The sequence below is a fragment of the Amblyomma maculatum genome, chromosome 4, assembly GCF_055883805.1.
Source record: "Amblyomma maculatum isolate TAMU_Amacu chromosome 4, ASM5588380v1, whole genome shotgun sequence".
NCBI classification, from domain to species: Eukaryota; Metazoa; Arthropoda; class Arachnida; order Ixodida; family Ixodidae; genus Amblyomma; species Amblyomma maculatum.
This window is the reverse complement of record NC_139347.1, coordinates 34,887,212-34,907,322: the sequence shown is the minus strand read 5'-3', so window position 1 is coordinate 34,907,322 and position 20,111 is coordinate 34,887,212. Positions and strand designations below refer to the sequence as shown.

General features: G+C 46.7%; 1 protein-coding gene across 2 annotated transcripts in view; it reads left to right on the top strand.

Moving 5' to 3' along the window:
• LOC146190676 (LIM domain transcription factor LMO4.2-like) overlaps positions 1-20,111 on the top strand; it is a 102,032-nt gene that overhangs the window by 33,035 nt on the left and 48,886 nt on the right. Inside the window, exons 1-2 of one of the 2 annotated variants that reach the window (XM_084601056.1) lie at positions 14,164-15,317; positions 16,961-17,267. In XM_084601056.1, coding sequence (XP_084457182.1) covers positions 15,218-15,317; positions 16,961-17,267 — 407 coding nt within the window. In that variant the 5' untranslated portion in view covers positions 14,164-15,217. Of the gene's footprint in view, positions 1-14,163; positions 15,318-16,960; positions 17,268-20,111 lie in introns of those variants that run through there. The other variant, XM_084601057.1, reaches the window with a different exon arrangement.

Below are 20,111 nucleotides of genomic sequence, written 5' to 3'. Positions count from 1 at the left end.
ACGCACGACAGAAAAGCTTTCTAAGGTCCACGAGTGTAATGAAAGGTGGAAGGCTAAGAATCTACAAGCCAGAGGAACACGGCTTGGTACATCCATTTTCTTCGTCTTTTTGATCGGAGGATGATTGCAGAAGCGATCGTTGTGGCCGCTCTGTACGCTTGTATTATAGCCATTCTTGAACAGTAGGACTTCTTTTGTCTTTTTTGTTTTTGTCTTAAGGGCTTCTTTTATATTTAGGCGCTGCAGTTCTGATGCTGTTTACAAGCCGTTATCTCCAAGCTTCATTCTCTTTTCATCTCGTTCCCACTCCGTCTAATAACGAATCGAGCTGTCGCGCCGCTTTTTAGAGGGCTAGTCACTTGATGGGGCTGCGCGTCGATCCAGATGAAAGAGGCAGCATGTGGCCTAAAAACGAAAGGAGACATTTCTTCTTGATGGAAGCGAGTAGTGTCACTCATCGGAGTGCTTTCTAGCGTGACCACATTGTAACCTGGTCTGGGCCTCCCAAGCTGCACACCAAACGAGAACAAACTATACGAGCGCATTATCATGCGAAGTATTATTGACTAAACGTCCTTGATATAGTGACGAAAAATGAAAGAGGCGCTCTTCTTGTGGAGATAAGGGCGCCGGACAGAAATCTTTCCCGATTTTCTGGAATAATGATCTTCCACTTAATCGCGTGTTCTTCGGTGCGCAGCTCTACAGTGGTACCTTTCCACCTTTTTTGTTCTCCCCTGTCGGGCACTTGCGATTTAGTTTCGAGATAGTTCCAGAACTTTAGTTCCAGAAGTTTACGAACTGGTTTGGAGCGCTCCGTTCGCAAATGGTCGGTGACGGTACTGACTGCCCCGGTAATGTTGAAAGCAAGTATAGATGGTAAAGATTTTGCAGAAGACATGTCAGCAACTCTACACACGAAAGGACACAGGTATTTTTGCCCATGGTCCAGCAGCAGTGCACGCGTCACAAAACGCGATTGGTACGGCCCTAGTACAGGTGCCAACACGCGACGGAATCCGTGCAATCTCGACACGGCGCTCAACACGAGTGTAGTTATACGTCCTTGCAAGCACAACACCACACCTCCTTCTTTCTTCCTTATAACAGCACAGTATGTTGTTTCTCCGCTCAATGGATCAATAACGTGCTCTAAAACCCTTTCCGATTCGCGGGTAATCTGATTTTCAGGCGCGCATGTGTACGAGGGGATGTTTTAAACTACAGGTTTCCTTAGTAGGAAATAAAAGAAAAGTACATGTGGTATTACGAAGAAAAAAAAAATAACGGGCATGGCTGGGGAACTCGACAGTAGCAGCCCGCGAACCCAATTCGTACGTGCCCCGCCGTGGTGGTGTGCAGTGGTTAGGGTGCTGCCCAAGGATGCGGGATCGAATCTCGGCTGCGGCGGTCGCTTTCCGATGGAGACGAAAAGCAAGGCGCCAGTGCGCTGTGCTATGTCTGTGCACGTTAAAGAACCCAATTTGGTGGAAATTTTTTCAGCCCTCCACTAGAGCGTCTCTCACAGCCTTGGTCGCTTTGGCACGTTAAATACCATAAACCAGACCAATCCGCGCGTGAAGGTCTACTGCACGTAGATCACATGACCGCAGATGACTTACATTATAATTGTTTATTATAATTGTTATAATTGTTTAGCGCTTTAAATTTTTGGAGCCCTCCACTACAGCGTCTCTCACAGCCTTAGTCGCCTTGGGACGTTAAACACCATAAACCAGACCAATTCGCGCTTGAAGGTCTACTGCACGTACATCACATGACCGCAGATGGCTTACATTATAATTGTTCAGCGCTTCTATAGAAGCGCTAAACACTTGGCACTAGTTACTCCTCAGCAGCCGGCCAATCTCAGCCGTGCGGCAACATTGAAAGTGCACACCTTTCACAAAAACTTTCAAGTTGCAGAAAAATTCGTCTTGTCTGGTGACATATATATAGCTAACTCGGAACAGCTACCTGTCTGGGGGCCAGTCGGTCTACAAACTAGCCGATGGGCTAACAGATGGTACGGCGCGGCCTTATTCATCGCCAACTCAGAATGGAAGGAGTATTAACCCAGACCTCAGGGGAATCCCCGAATATGGAGTAAACACGAAATAAGGGCTCAGTTACTCATTACCACCCACTCAAGCTCAGCGCTACGACGGCAAAGGGAAGTTGAAACGCACTCCTTAATTGCCTCCTTATTTGAAATCTGCTCCGGCGCGGGAGATTCCCCTGAAATTAGGCTGGCACAGCTCCCACTACGAGTTGATGAATTCGATCCTCGCCATACCATCTGCTAGTTGTGGTGGTTTCGGCCCCCGAATAAGAGCTCATTCGTCTTCAACTGCGGAGTTTCTGGAGCTTTTCTTTGTGGCCGTAAAGCTGCGCTCGGAGGGGGAAGGGGGGTGTATACTAGTGGCTAATTACTCCCTTATTTCATATCTACTCCACTTTTGGGGTTCTCCTGGACGAACTATTACCACGGCGCGGTAACAGCAGCGAAAACCTCTCCGACGCACTCACCCCAAACTGGGCTTTGCGCGTGTGCTAACCAGCCACATATACGGCGGTGATCGCGCAGGTGTGCTCCGGTTATAACCATTCTCGCGTAGGCGTGCAGGCGAAATTGCTAGTAATGGCGGGGGTTGCTCGATGCGGGCCGAAGCGCATCATGGCGTCGGCGGGCTCGAGGCGCGCCGGGTGAGTGGCTTCTACTGCTCGCAAGCGCCGCAGCGCCTGGCTTTTTCCTTGCTGTAGAGAATGGCGCAGTGGAGCGCAGGCTGCAGCGGCGGCCAAACAGCGCGGCTGCCTGATTTGAGCCGGGGGCCTTCTAAATTATCGCCAAGAGCGCGGCGCTCGCTCTGGTGCGCAATTAAAGCCGCTTATCCGTTGCCGGAGCCCCGAGCTCGCGCGCGTGTGCGCGCCCCGGGGGCCAGCGTGGGACGGGGCTCCGCCACTCGCTACTTAATTAAAGTGCTAATTACCAGACCCGAACTAATTACGCGTGCGCCGATAACCCGATCCCTGCTCCAGCCGCGGCGGTGGCGGTGGTGGCGGCGGCGCGTGTTGTAGGTTGCTGTGCGGGCACGAACAAGCTGCCGCATCGTGCACTTGTGCCTGCCTCTGCTATATCTTGCAGGTCTAGTGTGTCTTCGCTTTTCTAACGGCGACGGTTTGAGCTTGCGATCTGCCCTTGTTTTCAACAATAGTGCTTCCGCTACACGATCTCCTGATATCCTGCCTTGCGAACACGTCTCGCGACTCATCGACGTGCACGCGGGCGCTGACGTACGCTACTTCGCTGCCTTCAAAGGTTAGGCTAAATGCCTCTTTTATTGTACACTGAAGGGAGGTGGCAAGCCTAACGGTTACGGTGAAAAAAAAAAAAAGAAAGAAAAATATGTCCCTCTGCGGCAAACAAATCCTTTATAATTCAGCTGCATTGAAAACTCTCAAACGTTCAGCGTTGTCCCTGCTATAGCACTTGTTGGTACCTGGATGACGCAGGCGACATCCTCCTTGTTCGATCCAGGTCTGTGTCTTCTAGTATATTTGGGATGACGCCATATTACCTTAGCTTGCTTGTCAGCAGGGGTCAAAGTGTGTCGCCGCTGGCTGTGCCTTGCTATACTTGACTAAAGGCAAACGTATAGGCTGCAGCTGAGTCCACTCGAATGTATTTCATGAGTGTGAGAGCCCATTGATCTAATGTCGGACAGCAGTTTTGGATGTCAGGTATATGCACTGATCGTCTTTGTTGTGTTTATCTTCTATAGTCAAGTAGAAAAAGAGGCCTTCTAGCCGATCAATCGATCAGTGCTCGTGACGGCACTGCTAGTCCCATTCTACAGATGCACTTGCACTCACCTAGTATTTCACGCAGGTAAATTAACCGCTACCTGGTGAGAACCGCTCGGCGGCATCAACGGGATGCCCTCATTTGAAGCACATTCGCCGCCGCTGCATTCCTGAGTACATGATAGCAAGTTGTGATTTTGTGCTTTTTTTTTTTTTCTATGTCCGGCGTCCGATTCATATTTTTCTTTTAGCTTGCTTGTTGTGGAGGGTAATTTGAGCCTTCGGCGTGAATGGTGCAGCCGAAAAAGAAGCCATTACGAGGTAAAAATGTCCGCACAGAGATTTAAAATACACGGTGACGTTATGCGACATCTGTGGCGAAATCTTCCAACCGGGGCCTCGTTGAGACACCGGCGTTTACACTTCTCACGCCGGGCGTTATACGCTCACACTGCCGAGGATTGGCTGTTTCACAAACCTTTGTGCGCGCGGCGGTGGCATCAGCACGCGCGCCTCTTCCCAGTTGCTTGTTTATTCAAGGCATTGCTTTTGGAATAGAAGCTGAGGTAATTGTTGCTCATTCCCCGACTCCCGAGTGCCTGACTGGCCTGTGTAGCAAAAAAAAACAAAAAACAAAAAAACAAAAAAACAAAAACCAAGTTACGTCGGGCGCTAGCAAAATGGAGGCGCCTGGTAGGGGTAATTAACGACATTTCTTCTTGCGCAAGCAGGCTCACTTAACCGTAAAATTAAAACTTTCCTCATAATCTTTGCTCAAAGGAAGAGAAAACATGGTTCCTGCGGCTGTTAAAAAAAAGAAGAAGAAGAAGAAGAGATTAGAATCGCTTTTAAGGCATATATAATTGGAGTACTTGATTGAACCACTCAGCAACGAAGCCATCTCTTTCACGCTCCCTGTCCACTCTCTTCCCAGTTCGTAGGATGTTTCTATATTTTTTTATTTTTATGATTTTGTACGCCTTTCTTTCCATCTCTCTATCTCTTGTTTCTCCCCCTCCCTCCGCACGCCGTTCGAGAAATGAGCCGCAGCAGTCTGTGAGAAAGCCAATTCTTCTAATAAAGCATGTCGTGGTTACTTCTGAGGTGATTACCTAACGAGGTACAGCGCCCAATACAAGAAAAAGAAGCATATCTCGCGCATATGAACCATACATGGCAAAGCACATAGGAGAGTGCAACTACATAAAAAGAGTATGTGACAGCCTCTGGAGTGTTTTTCCCTGGTGATATTTTTAACCTTCCCTGGCATTTTATTTTCTCGGCGTGCTCGCTTTAAGAGAATTCATTCTTTCCCGGTGCTAATGAGTCAGCCTCTCGTCGTGTGCGCCTTAATTCCGTTCGCCAAGGCTTAGCGGCGCAAAGCAAAACCGGCTCTCTTAATTAGGAAGAAACGACGTTGGTTGTACCGGCAAACGAAGCACGAAATGAGGAAGGTGGCTGCTCATTTGCTTTTCCCTTAAAACCTTGTCGCACGAGATCTGGTGCCGGGCATCTAATGTATGTTTATACGCTGCTTATTACCGAGTAGATTTGTTGATTAGCGGTCACTTCGAACCTTTCCTATACATGAGCGTTACATGGGTCGTATTCGGCGGGTTATATACGGTGCTGTAGTCGTGCCATTTAGACCGAGCTATTCTACAGGGGGAAAAGAGTGCCATTCTAGATTTCACTGTAAGCAAGGTCTAAATTAATTAAATAATTAATTAACTTCGGTATTATTTATGTTTTTTAAGGTGAAATCCTTAAAATCTCATGGTGAAGCTTACGGTCGAAATGTCGCTTGTGCGAGATCTGTTCGTGATATCTGTCCGCGAGGCGTCTAGCGCTTCTGCCGTCTCCATGGCAATGTAGGGGGCGTGACGGCAAACGATGCCACACCGCCAATCTCACACTCGCAGAAGTACTTCAACGAACGCGCCAAGGAAACACACGCAAGAGGACTGACGGTGTGCCGTCCCATCACTCACTTGCAGGACCATTGAAACCAACGAGTGCTAAAGAAAGGAAATTTTCACTCTGCGGCACGAGCCCTGGCCTTGCTAGAAAAACATGAAGGTGCGCGCGATGTACCGTGTGTAGCGGCACCGTTCAGGCTTTCGCCTTTCTTCAGTGCTGATTCTAGAGTGCTTTCTGAAGTTTGAAGAGCGGTAGCTCTTAATACTTATGTTTTCCGGTTTCTTGTGCGTTTCTCCGGCACTCTCCAAGATGACGGTCAAGTCACCTGATCATAGCTACAGCACTGCAAATAATTAGCTATCGCGTGACGTCACCCATACAGTGAAGTTCACTACCTGGTCTACCATGTGTGACGTCATGATTATTTATGCTACTTGACCGACGCCGAGACCATGTCTCTCGATGAATCACTGCACCGAAAATCTTCGGTGATAATGACAGTTCGAGAACTCACAGAGCTGACTTGTCCACTTTTGCCACAGTTAGCTTTTAGAGCCATAAAAAAAAAAAGAAAAAAAAATCAGAGAAAACAGTAAGACGAGGAAAAAAGCAAGGGTGCACGAAGCTCATATTGCATGCAACACGTCACACGGAGAGAGAAAACGCTTATTTGTCGTCCGGATCGCCGTTTTAAGTTGGAGGGTCGGAGCCTGTATCGCCCAAGACGTGGCGTATCCGCTATTTTGAATCTCGAAGCGCTCTCTCGGCATGCCGGGCACGTAAAATAGCTCACCGGCCTTTATGAACAGTATACATTACCCTTCCCTTTCGTTTCAAATGATGCACCTACAGAACAATAGACGCTGTCGATATGTAGTAACACGCCACGGGTTGCTTGAGAACATTTGCTACAAAACAACAGATTGATATCGAAATCGCTCGGACGGGGGGAGCTTGTTGAAAAGGTCACCCCTATTGGTCGCGTATTAAAGACCGTTGCTCCGAAGAACAAGACCATAGGCGACCGCCGCTTTGACTTGCATACCCAAGTGTGCCCTTTGTCAGACACTCATATCAGCAGTCGCACTTTTGAAATATTAAGCGCTGCCCTTATTGAGAGACAGCTGCGGTTCAATAAAATCTGCGAATATCACCGAAAACATATTCGATAATACATGCGATGTGATATGCATTTATATATGCGGTATGCGATTTTTCTCTCTTTCTTCCGCACGAGTGCTTGGGGCAGTGAACCGAACTTCGGTCTGGTTGTAGACTCCTCGCTTTTCTCTCTTATTTCTTTTTTCTCTCATCCAGTATTCTCACTCTCTCTCTCTCTGCTCATCTAAACGGCTAACATTGCTGACGCACCCTCGTATGTCTTCTGTGGATCGCGAACTTTGGAACAACCGGAGAACTGGAAATTTACATATTGTCGTCATATACTAATTATTACCTTTGTGGCTGTATAATGCACTCAGATTTACACCTGCAGATCTGCAATTTTTTGTTGGCTTTCCTTTGTATTGCAACTCGGAATATAATAAGTCTATGGTTTATAGGGTCTAACAAGTAATGAAGGCGGTGGCGAAACGGGCCTTCATGCATAGGTTTCATGTGTTGAACGTTTTATATCCAATAAATAATAGTAAAAAAGATTTCGTTGCTTTTTTGTTGCGAGCAATCTGCGGCCATCCTTGTCAGACTTGTCACTAAATCGTAAGTCTACAAGTAAAGCCAGAAAGCGAAAGGAACAGGTTAAAATGAAACGAGTTCATTTCACTCCGTATCCGAAATAATTGCTGTTCTCTCTCTAACAAGTACGCCTGAACTGGATCACCACATCGCATTTTCCCTGTCTCCAGAACAAGTCTTCATTGTCGATAACGATAAGGAGGAGGTATGAGATTCGAGGAACCCTTATAAGGGTTCCTTGAGCGTAGTATATACTACGCTGCCCCACGCATGGTTGTTGCCTGGTACGACTGTTATCTTTTTGCGCGACATGCACACCACGGGCATCATATTCTAAATGTCTCATAACTTTCTATTCCCCTGAACCCTGCGTGCGAACTATTACAGCCGTACCTACAAGTGAGCATTGCACAGGTGGACACCATAGATCGTGCAATAAAATGGGGAAGCGTTTTGTCATCTTCAATTTAATAAACGTTGACGGATGCTATTATTCTCCGTGTGTCAACTTTGTACGCACCACGGCCCCGGCCACCAACGTAAAGATCGTTAGGAAAGAGGAAGGTATATCAGGAAAGCAAACGGCGTTGCTTTCTAACGATGTTTAGGGCTAGCTTCATGGGTCTCATACGGCGCGACGCGCGGAGCTCCCGAATTCACTTGCATATTCGCCCCTTGATTTCGCGCGTAAATTAAGCGCCTCTCTTCTCGTTCGCGACTTTCATATTTTAGTTTCACTCTTTTCCGAGCCTCCAGCGTGTCCTTTTTTTATTACGACGCCCTTGCCTTTCCTCTGCCGTTAAAGCGGATTTTCAGTTTGCGACGCACGCGACGATCGTTTATTAAAGTGGTGCGAGCTCGCTAGCCTGACGGCGCCGAGCGCTCTGTGTCCTGGCGTCGTTTAATTCCGAGTATATAGGGGCTATCCTAATTAGAATCGCCAGGGACGAGGCTCGTGTGGGTGGATGGCACACAGGACAAAACAAGAGCTGCAAAGACGAGAGGCGCCACCACAACCTGCGTTACTATGTGCGTCATTAATTACGAAAGAAACTGGTGAAGCGGAAGATTACACTTTTCCGTGTGCTTCACAGTTTCTCACTCGTGTACATGTTTTGTTTTCTTCCTTTTGGTTTTATAGCATCTTTGCTGCGCTTCACTCGCGTTGGGGTGACAGGCCGACAAGCGAAAAATTTGGGGAAGAAACTAATAAAGAAACCACAAAGAATGAAATACTGGAATGCCCGCGCACTGTATGAAACTTTCAAAGTGATTTTTAAAACAGAGGAAGTGGGGGTGAAAGGTGCAGAGGATAGGTCACACACGCATGTGGCTGATCAAGTGTATCTGTTCCGTGAGCGTGCATTGAACTTTCATTTACAACGGCGGGGCCAGATTGATGGGATTTATATAGGCATTCGCGGAAACATTGAAGCGCTCGAGCAAGGGAATTATAACGAGAAGGTTTTGTCATTGTTTCAGAATGACGATTCCTTCGCGTGGTGACGATGTGCGTTAAAAGTGGCCTTTATACTGTGAGCGTTATTTTATGATCCTAAACGCGTGACAGGAACCTATAAATGCAGTAAGCGCATTTTTTTTTACTTCTTCACTTTTGCATCTTATTTTTCTGCTCTGTAGCCCTGAGAATTTATTGCTGCTCTATAGTGCACTGGCTTCAACAAGAAAGGTCTAGCCAAAAGCATGGATGTTGCTACAAGGCGTGCCACCATTTCATAGGGAAGAAAGGTCATATCAGAAAGATTTACGTCTTGTACATATATATCTTACCGGACCATACCAGAAGGTCCCGACGCGGATCCGGCACTTGGTGGCAGCTGGCCTCTTCCCCCATAATCCGTCGCCATATGCCGCTAGGACGCAGGGACCGCGTCATCGTCCGCTCCTCGACTTCATTACATCAATCAACCTCTTTTCACTTATTTGATCATATATATACTCTTCATCCTTCATAATATTCTTTTGAGGCAATAAACATCACATACAAAAAAAGAAGTTTCCTTTTCGTTTTTATATATATTATCAGTATCCAGTAGGAAGAGCTGCTTTCTCTGACGTAATAATCCAAAAGGTTGATTTGGCCGAGTGTCATACTCGACGTTTATAACGGCTCGGCGACGCAGAAGTGTTTTGTAATACGTATAGACTAATGTGTATAAATCTAAGTGTTTTTTTTTTTTTTTCTCGCTGTATATATCGTCTGAAAAACGAAAGACTAAAATTTCACTTCATAATCTCATTGCGTATAGAGAAGAAAAGTGATGAAAGTTATTGGCTAAATTTTGAGATTATCTCTCTTGTTGCGACGAATGCTTGATCCTCTTCACAGGCTGCACATGTTCAAATTCTTCTCCAGTGCTCCATGAGAACTCAGGTTGCAAGAAAAGGTGGTGACTAGGCTAAGAACAGTGCAAATGCTGATAGGTATACACTGAATTGTCCGTCACCCTCTAGCAAAAAAGCAAAAGGTATTGGGCTGGTGAAGAACAACACATAACAGATTAAAAATGGCCGCCGATCATTTCCCTCTCATATAATAACAACAACAACAAAAAAAAAAAAAAAAAAAGGTGGGGGAGGGGGGGGGGGGGGGGGGTAAGCTCACGGGCCAAGTCCGCGGCACGCCCAGAAGTACGTCATCGAGCAGATAGTTTGTTCACCTCCGGTTGGCGTTCTCGCTCGCTCAAACAAAGCGGTGCACCGCAGCTGGATGGAATTAATGACATATTGTTTGCTGTCATGACTTTTGCTCGCGGAATGTCTTATATTTCGCTTAATTAGTCGATTGAGGTGAATTAAGCATCAGGTGAATTATGCAAAGACTTTGAAAATCAGTTTAAGGTCAAGTGTAATATTCAGTTTAGGGCTAAGTTTATGGCCGGGGAGGGTCAGGAACAAGCGATATTGTGCAATGCCCGTGGAAATGATCACACGGTCAGCTAGCATCTTCGTTCGTTGAAAACGTGCTTGGCAATGCTGCAATACGGCAGCGAATGAGCATCGTCGGATTTTTCCATATCTCGCAGGCTTTATTGTTCATATACCCTCAAAACAAATGATTGATAAAAGAAATAAAAAACTGGAGAGGTGGTTTCTGAACAAGATACTTTGTTGGGCGAGTTGGTAAACATCCACTGTTAATATAAACAGCGCGAACAGGAAGACACAAGACAAGATAAAAGGAAGCGACAGGACAAGCGCTGTCCGGTAGCTTCCTTTTATCTTGTCTTGGGTCTTCCTGTTCGCGCTGTTTATATTAACAATGGATGTTTCTGAACCACTTCTATAACTCAGGTGACCGCATTGGGCCCTAAGCTGAACATCAGTTTTTAATTTTTAACTTTGATTAATTAGCTAGCTAACCGGTATACAGAAATACTGATTCACGTGATGGCGAACGATATGCCGTTGGTTTCTCCAAGCTGCGCTGCATGTACCGATTTTTGCTCTTAATTCCTCGGCTCATCCAGTAATTGTAAGGGGCAGGACTGCTCCCGTACCCTGCCTGTATATGTATATATATATATATATATATATATATATATATATATATATATATATATATATATATATATATATATATATATATATATATATATATATATATAAATGTTTTTCATCAGCAAGTTGCGTAGAACATCATGTATAGACTGCAACCTCGAACAAATTGTGCAGATAGGTGCTGAGATAGGGTTAGAGCCTTATAAAGCACGCCGTTTCGAAATCCGGCGCTGAATTCCAATGACGCGCATAGATGTTCAATGGCGGGCTCACCGGACGCTAACATTGCAAAAGTGGGTGCCGGGGCATCAGCCACAGTGTTATACAGCTGAAAAAAAAAAAAAAAGGAAAAGAAAAAAAGAAGAAGAAGAAAGCGTTCGAAACCTTGCAATTATGCATGTATTTGTGGATTCTATACGCGAAGAATGAGTATACATCGTAGCAGCGTATATATAGGACATTAAAAGTGGCTGATTTCGTAAACACTCCAAGCACATCAAATTCCAAGCCGAGAGGGCGCCTGACATTTAATTATTGTGCATACATCGAATAATTTCGTACCATTTACTTCAAATAACATTATATTGCTTTGGTATGAAAGGATGGCGCCTTATGGAACTTTCAGTCGCCCTTTCTGGCATTCAATATGCTTGGTCTTTATTTACTGCAAATGCTACTTGTTCATTGGCAATTCACATCTGTGACTTCCTTCCCCTCCCAAACATTCGGGTTTTTGGTTTATTTTCTGGAAGCTGCGTTTCAGAGTCAGTGTACTGCTGAGTGGTATTTAATATACCCCGCGGGGTCCTTTCTTTGCTCAGGATTTGCATCAAGGTGCCTATGGCGAAAGTTTTTCAAGTACATTTTCAACATTTTTGTTTTATCTGTCGTAAATGCTCATCTGCGATGAGTTAGTGACGTGGGCTCTTCTATCGGCCTTAACCTATGCACTGGGTTGTCAAACGTCAAACGTCTTATGTGTTCTTCTTTGTCCTTTGTGCTCTATTTTTGCGCTAAATGTTTTACTTAATGGATCACCAACTAGCCCGGCAACATGCTCTCCTCAACTGGGTCGTGAATACGCCCATGTTTCTTTCTTTCTTTTTTTTTTTTTTTTGAAATGCTGTGTACAACACGGAATTTTGGCGTTTACAAGAAAAGAAGAAAACTAGTTTTCAGTGTGGTTTAGCAGCCGCGCCCTTCAAGCAGCCGTTTTAACTATTCGTTAAGAAATGCTTGTACTCCGTAATGCCGTCGTTAGGTGCAATATACCACAGGCACTACCATGCTGGTGGTCCGCGAGCATGGAATAAACTATAAGAAAAAGTTGGCACGTCGGTTCAGTGCCTGTTCACGAGATTCTCAAAGTATAGTCTCGATACACCGTGAAACTGCATGGAAAAACTTCTGCGTGCAAAAAAAAAAAAAAAGAAAAAAAAGAAAGAAACTCGGTCGCTGACTTTATTCCATTTAACTATTTCTTTCTTCGATTGCCCGCTGCTCGTGGAGCGAAATGAAAGCTTTGCAGGGATATTAATTTGCATTAATACGTTGGCGAATGTAGTGAAGCTGTGCAAAGCGAGTACGATGACCTCTTATATGCTCTGCGTCGTCGCCTTTCCTCAAATAAAAAAAAAAAAAAAAAAACATTCGGATGCAGCTTATGTATGTAGCAACTACAAAAGTCCACCGTTTTTCTTCATTCGAGGTGAACGTCCAGGCCGCGAGCAGAGAAGCGAAATTCAGTAGTAGCATTTACCGTAGCCGGCAGCTGTTATAGTGCATATTGATTCTGTATTGTTTTCGGGATTTAACGCGCCATAGCTACTCAGGCTTTGAGAGAAACACTAGTGGAGGGCTCACGATAATTCCGACTACCTGTGCTTTAGATCATTTCGGCGGCCTGTGGTTGTTTAACGTGTCCTTTCGTTTCGCCCCCATGGATCGAACCCGTGTCTCCCAGCTCAACTATCGAGAGCCCGAACCACTAAGCCACCGTAGAGAGGCATGCATATTTACACCGTATAGCGCGCGTCATCTAGTGTTCTTAGCACAAGTTGGCTCTACAAGTCAGCTAGGTCGCCAAACTCGGTTTGCGATAACCGCGGTTAGGGGTGTAACTCTGGTTTGGTCTGCCGTGTAAGTGCGCTAACCATGGTTTCGCGTAACCGCAGTTGCGCTAACCGTGGGTAACTCTGCCCGTGTCGTCCAGATATATGTTGTCATTAGGTCATGCTGAACTGCAGTGACAAAAATGCGGTCGCATTGCTACATTTCGAACACCCGTTTTAGGTTCACTTAATCACCTTAAACACAAGGGATGCCCCAAAGTTAATTACTTTGAAGCAGAAGTGAAGACACTGTAGTCCACGCAGAGTGGCTCATAGCAGCTCACGAGCTCGTTGCCAGGGCTGCCTGGCTTTTCCCGCACACGTCGCTCTCAACGATGACCGAAGGTTCGGGAGCCAGCGTGCGTGTGTTTTAACGAGAAGAATCATGGCCACCGCAACGCCGCCGTCACCGACTGCGGGCCACTAACGACCTGCAGCTGGCGGCGGTTTGTGGCCTGCTTTGCTCGCTGTCCCACCGCTGCCACCGCCGCGCCGCGTGCCTGCTTGGCCGGCTTCTGCCGCGCTTCTCACTCGTCACCAGCCGCGAATTTGGGCCCGTGTCCCACTAACTCCAGCACGCCCCGGGAGCGACCGAGCACAGACGCCGGAGCCGCCACCCACGTGGTTTTCGCTCCGAGGCAACGAGCCGTTTTATTGCCTGTCTCGTTTTCTTTTCCGTAGTCTTTTTTTTTTTCCTCTTCTTTTTTTTTCTTTCATATTTTTACAATAACGCTGTGCTCTCCAGAAGTGACTCGTAGTTGACGCGTTCTTGTCAGCGATTTGAAAGGCCCCTGGCATGCTCCAAAAACTCCTTTGACCTCTTCCAGTCACTGTTCACTTTATTATTGTTTCATTCGTCCTATGTCGTCCCAGTATGACTCTCGTGGTTGTGCGAGTGGTCCTGGGTGAACGTACAGCACTTGTTCTAGTCAATGGTTGCTTGAAATTTTCGAAGCCTCGAGAATAAGCGCATTTATGAAAAACGCTTTCCTTATTCATCTTTCTCATTTTTTTTTCTTTCAGTCTTGAGTGAGCCTGAAAATCGAGTTCGGACTGGATAATTTTTTTTTTTTTTCATTTCTGGTTTTCATTTACATTCATTTCCATTCGCCGCATTACCGCGCGCGATTATCTTTGTAAGGTTAAACAGCGGGCGCGAGCTCTCTCTTCTGCCCTTTATTGTTTGACCATCTGGGGAATGTCTTTCTCCAACACCCTTTCTCCTCTCCGTTGGAAGCGCGCTCGTCATGTCATGATTTCTGCTATTCGTTACGTTTCTTGACGCCATTGGTGCTTGAAAACAAAGCGGCAGATGTTGGCTGGGAAATTCTAAGCCGCGAACGCAAACACAAGGCGCCTTTTTTGCCTGCTCTTTCTCTGTTCCTGCGGGCTATTTCTCTCCGCCAGCTGGCGGCTTCGCAAAAAGACAGCCCCGCTGAAACGAGGCAGGACCAACAGCCAGATACAGGCGTCGAGAAACAACTGTCTGTTGGGAAACGGATACGAGACCGCTCCGGCCGGCACGCCTCGGCGGCAACCCCTTCTCTTAACCGGAGCACGGTTTTGGTTGCGAAGTGAAACGACGGACGAGACGTCGTGGGGCTTGCAGGAAGCAAGACAGGGAGAGGAAGCACAGGAGTCAGCGAGCCGTTCCGGCTAGCCTCCCCAGCGTGGTGGTTACAAAGCTAGACCAGCCCAGCCGCAAGTTGTGTGCGTGTTCTGCCGCTCCCCTGGGGACGACACGGCGAAGAGAGAGACATCCGCGCGCCTGTCAAACGAGCCGAGCAGCCAGGCGCCACGCTGTGGGAGTGTGGGTAGTGAAGAACATCACTCCGCGCTGCTTGTGTGACTAGCCGGCAGACAGCCCGCCGTGCGCTGCCGGGCGGGAAGCCAGCCAGGAGCTGCTTGTACTTTTGAAAACAAAACGAACCGGACGAGAACAGATTGAGCGACCCGACGGGCCCCGGTCGGTCGCCGTGGTGTCGTTGAGAGAGCAGCGCCCAACTGCTCTTGTATTCGAATCCCATACCGTCCCTTCCAACTTTTTTTTTTTTTCCAAGTGCCTTCTTCTCACGTTACGGCACGTCGCCTTCGAGGTCGATCGTTAGACAGTTCGCACAAAAGCTCCTAAGACGGTGGCCCATTTGACCATTTAAAAGGAAGCTATGGAAGAGTTTCAGAGTCTGAGCCCGGGTCCAGCGAGTCCTGCGTCTGCTGAGCTGTTCTTTCCTCTTTCGGAGTCTGCCTTGGAGGAAGCGGAGTTTGGTGAGAATTTAATGCGCGCCTCTTGCTGCCGCCAGCAATATACGATCACTTCAATCGAAGTTTAATCTAAAGCAAATTATATGCATTTCGTTCCTGTTTTAGTCGTGCCTTAAGTAGGCAGTGCGTAGGTGAAAAAAAAAAAAAATATATATATATATATATATATATATATATATATATATATATATATATATATATATATATATATATATATATATATATATATATATATATATATATACACAGACCAATACTGAAGCCAGGCCAATGGAGGTCATAGACTGTGCAATGGAGATTATAGTATATATGTAAAGCAAAAGAAAAAACAACAACAACGCCGAGATGAGGCGCAGTTCCCAAAGCGCAGGAAGAGAGTCCCAGAATGCAATCCCACTCGCCCTTCGCAACCCTATTTGTATCTGGGCTGTTCTTCATCACATGATCAGGTGTGTAAATTATGCAATGTCTGAATACGAATATTATTTCTTACTTCCCACCTCAACTCCAAACTTTCTTCAGGTGTAAGTTATGCAGTGTCTGAATACGAATCTTTTTTTTTTTTTCGTTCGCTACTTATCAACTTAGTAAGTAGTGAAGCTATGACGAGTACATTCAAATTTAGAGAACAGCGCTGGGGACACATAACAATGCGAATAATGTTAACAATACGTGCCCAATAGCTAAAATAAACAAAAGGTAATGACTCATGAGTGATAAAAAGTTGTAATGAGAATTAAAAGGTCTTATTCGAAGGCCACGGGGAAAAAAAAAACGCGACAAAAACAAGGAGAGACTCGCTCTTCTTTCGTATGGGGTTCAAGTGCTCCATGCTGCTTCCATTGGATACTGAGACTGTCCTGCTGCTCTATAGTACATGTATATCTCTTTCAGTAATGGGGCAGCAATTATCTCGACACTAAGTCAATAAAAATATCCGGGAAGTAAGCAACCTCTATACGGAGCTTGCATTTAGGCCTTGTTATTTTATCTCCACGCATGCAAGGTTCTGCAGAAATTATGAAAATACTCCTAAGTCGAAAATATTTAGTTATCGTCACAGTCAGGCCGTGGCCGCTTCTGTTCGCTCCAGAAGCAACGGCGTATGTATGGTGTACGTTTGATGGGAGCGATTTTCATTGAGCGGGGTTGGTAGAAACGAGGGAGGACGTAGCAAGTTTCTTCGAGGCGCGTAATGCGGTTCTTGCGCTTTCATTGGTTAATACCACGCAAAAGGAAGGGGATGAAGTCCTTTTGCATATGACGCGAGTAAGGACAGTGCGGATGGTAAGCGCTAGCCCCCCCTTCCTCATAAAGGAAATTATAATTCCCCCCTGCTCTAGCGCTTCGCATGACCCTCGACAGTCTATTCTTTATTTATTTATTTTTTCCTGTGTGTCGAACTGTCTTTACGGCAAGAAGCCCGGTTCCATTAACAGGGTCCCTGCTAAGGTTGAGGGGAAGAGCCGGGCAGTGGTAGGCCAAATGCGGCCATGCTTCATTGCATGGTATACTGGGGTAGTTATCACTCGCTCGGCTGGCAACCTTCACTGAGCGGTACGCGTTGTACTCCGTTGATCGTCTTCTGCATTGGTCATGTGCGGGTGCGGTGCTCAACGCGCCTTTTCTTTTTCGCCCACGTGCAGATCCAATGATGGAGCTCAAGGCCGAGGTGCACCGGTGGAACCCTGAGCTGCACCGGAGTCCGGTGCTGGGCCCCGGTCCCGGAAGTGGTCCCGTGCCCATGATGGCGCCGGCTGCCCTGAGCCACGCGGGTCCCGAGTGCGCGGGCTGCCAGAAGCCCATCCGCGAGCGGTTCCTGCTCAAGGCACTGGACCAGCTGTGGCACGAGGACTGCCTCAAGTGCGCCTGCTGCGACTGCCGCCTCGGGGAGGTGGGCTCCACGCTCTTCACCAAGGCCAACCTCATCCTCTGCAAGAGAGACTACCTCAGGTGAGCACCATCCCCTACTCGCGTTCAATGTCCGTGTATCCTGTACGGTAGGCTACCGCTGCTTTCCATCGCGAGCAATGAGCGCCGCTTGAGTTGCTCATGCTGGTAGCGGTATTTATTTTTGGTTACACTTAGTCATCTTTTCACTTCCTTACACAAATGAGCTTCTAATTGCTTTCTCCTCGAAGTATTGATATCTCGTCCGTCGTTCATGCTCTCTTCGAAGGCGCTGCTGTTCGGCTGACTTTGTACAGCGTTCTTTGAAGGTCCTTCAAAGTAAGAGCGGAAATGGCGTCCGTCGCGCGCCGCGATGCTTTGATATCAACACTCTTCTTCTCAGCTCATTTTCCTCCTCACCCTACACATTACGCGGTGGACATGCACCTTCGTGTTGTTTCCGCACATTCCTCTTGCCCGCGACCTCTGTCTACAGTTGCCACCCGCTGGGTCTAGGCCTTGTGACTTTGTTATCTCCGCGGCAGCCATTTTGCGGCCTCTCCCGTTCAGATGGAGATGGCGATTTCGCTCTCTCAATTGTGCTTCTTGCCAACCATGACAATAGTTCTCAGAGGCTCCGGAGAACACGGACACCTTTTCCTGAAATGGCGTTTGTATTGATAGATATTGACAGCATGACTTTAGATGCAAAGGAGGCGCTGTTAGTTTCCTTGAACTCATCCGGGTTGCAACTTACCAGGCAATAGGGAGTTTACTGCGGCACTGCAAACACAACACATCGGAGCTCCGAGAATAATGTCCTCTCTGAAATGCTCACGCTGTTCTACCTGAGGCGTTATCTGCAAGTCACCCGTGGTGTATTTTTGACATAGCATTCGTTGAATTGATATGCAGGCGCTGTACAGTGTGCAGATGCTCAGTGAGATGCGACTATGTAACTGAACTGCGAAGAAAAGAAAATATTTGGGGACATTCCGTATTTAAGGGTATGACACAATTAACAGCTGTCCTGTGTGCGGCTCCCATTGTGGATTGTTTTTCCCATATGTGGGCCCTTAATCAATCATCCCTCAATGTGTTCCTCTCTTATCTCGCACATACTCATGAAGATACAGTTTGTTAGCTACCACAATGACGTTATGTAGCCACCGGACATAAATATCGTTCTGCTCCAGCCACGCCGTAAAACGTGCCTAACGGCCTAGGCGTAACGTTTGTTACTCGGAATTCAGAGTTCTCGTGTTAGTACCCATCTCGAAGTTCAGCACCCATCTGCAATTATTCAGTATCAGGACATGTACCTTTACGAGTATACCATCATCCCAAGGCGTGCTTGTGATTTTTAGTTTCAGGGCTAACGCCGACAACGCTGTATATTTTGCAGAACGGGTCGTTTATCGGTATCGTGCTTAAACAAGCGTAGTCCCCCCCCCCCCCCCCCCCCACACACACACACAGAGAGAGAGAGAGAGAGAGAGAGAGAGAGAGAGAGAGACAGAGAGAGAGAGCAATGTAAGGCTTATGGAGAAGAAAAAATAAAACTAAGGGTTGAACAAACTTGCCCCTCGCCACTATGTCACATTGTCTTCGCACGTCTTTCTGTTCCTTTCCTCTAGCAGCTCGGTTTCAAAATCTCTGATGTGAATATCTTGGCTTTTGTTTGTCTGGCCTCTATATCTATAGTCTTTGAATTTATGACTCGCTCTGGTAGCAGAATATGTTTACACCTCAACCCTTTGCCCAGTCGATGTAGAATTTGCTTCTTGGTAAATTTCAGGGCAGACGGCAGATTATAATTCCGAGCAGTTTTTCATCTGTATTCAGACTTCTCAGTTTGCAAAGAGCACAAGCTGTTGGTTCTCCATAATTAAGTAACTGAAGTGAGCCAGTATTTTGTTTATCGCAGCTAATAATTCAGTCGCGAGGCATCTTGGTTGAGGGTTGGAGATTCTGACTGAGGTGCGCAGGGTTCGATGAAAACTTTATTATAGATGGATTTATTGAAAGGAAAGGCGGAGGGGTTCAATTAAAATTGTATGGTTAAGAATGTCTGCGGGAAATTTCTCCGGCGCAAGAGGAAGAAGCTAACCTTGGCACGATGCTTACAAATTCTAACCAGAGTTCCCATGTATCGAGTTACGTTTGAGATTCTAGGCTGCTGCCGGCGCTAATGTAAGGGCTCATTATTCTCACAGCCGGTTTTTCCCTCCGTCGCGCCGGCATTTAACGGAGGGGGGGAGTTAATGGTGCCGATACTCCCTTAAATCTGGTGGCCGGCGCTGTAGGCTCTTGCTCTACGGTTCTGCCGCGCGCGCGTGTGTGTGTGTGTGTGTGTGTGTGTGTGTGTGTGTGTGTGTGTGTGTGTGTGTGTGTGTGTGTGTGTGTGTGTGTGTGTGTGTGTGTGTGTGTGTGTGTGTGTGTGTGTGTGTGTGTGTGTGTGTGTGTGTGTGTGTGTGTGTGGTGTCAGAGGTGGGCATTTGACCTCAAAAACCTCGACCTCACCTCAAACTCAAAAAATATTTGGCGACCTCACTCAACCTCAACCTCATCAATTGAGGTTGAGGTCCCCCAGGCGACCTCACCTCACTTTTCAGGTGACCATTGGCGACCTCACTCAACCTCACCTCAAACTCAAAATGTGAGGTTGAGGTCGGGCGCTCGACCTCAAAAAGAAAAAAAGAAAAAAAAAAGAATCATTAAATTAAACCGTAACTTAAAGCAAATATACATTTCTCGGTAATCCTGGGGTATATATAGGCTAGCCAGAATTTTGTCGTATGAAGGCTGTATTTTACTCCTAATTTTATACTACAATTAATATCCTGGATAAAAGCAGAGAAACTCTGGACACTACATGTCCAACTCTGCACTAAAGTGGCAATCCTC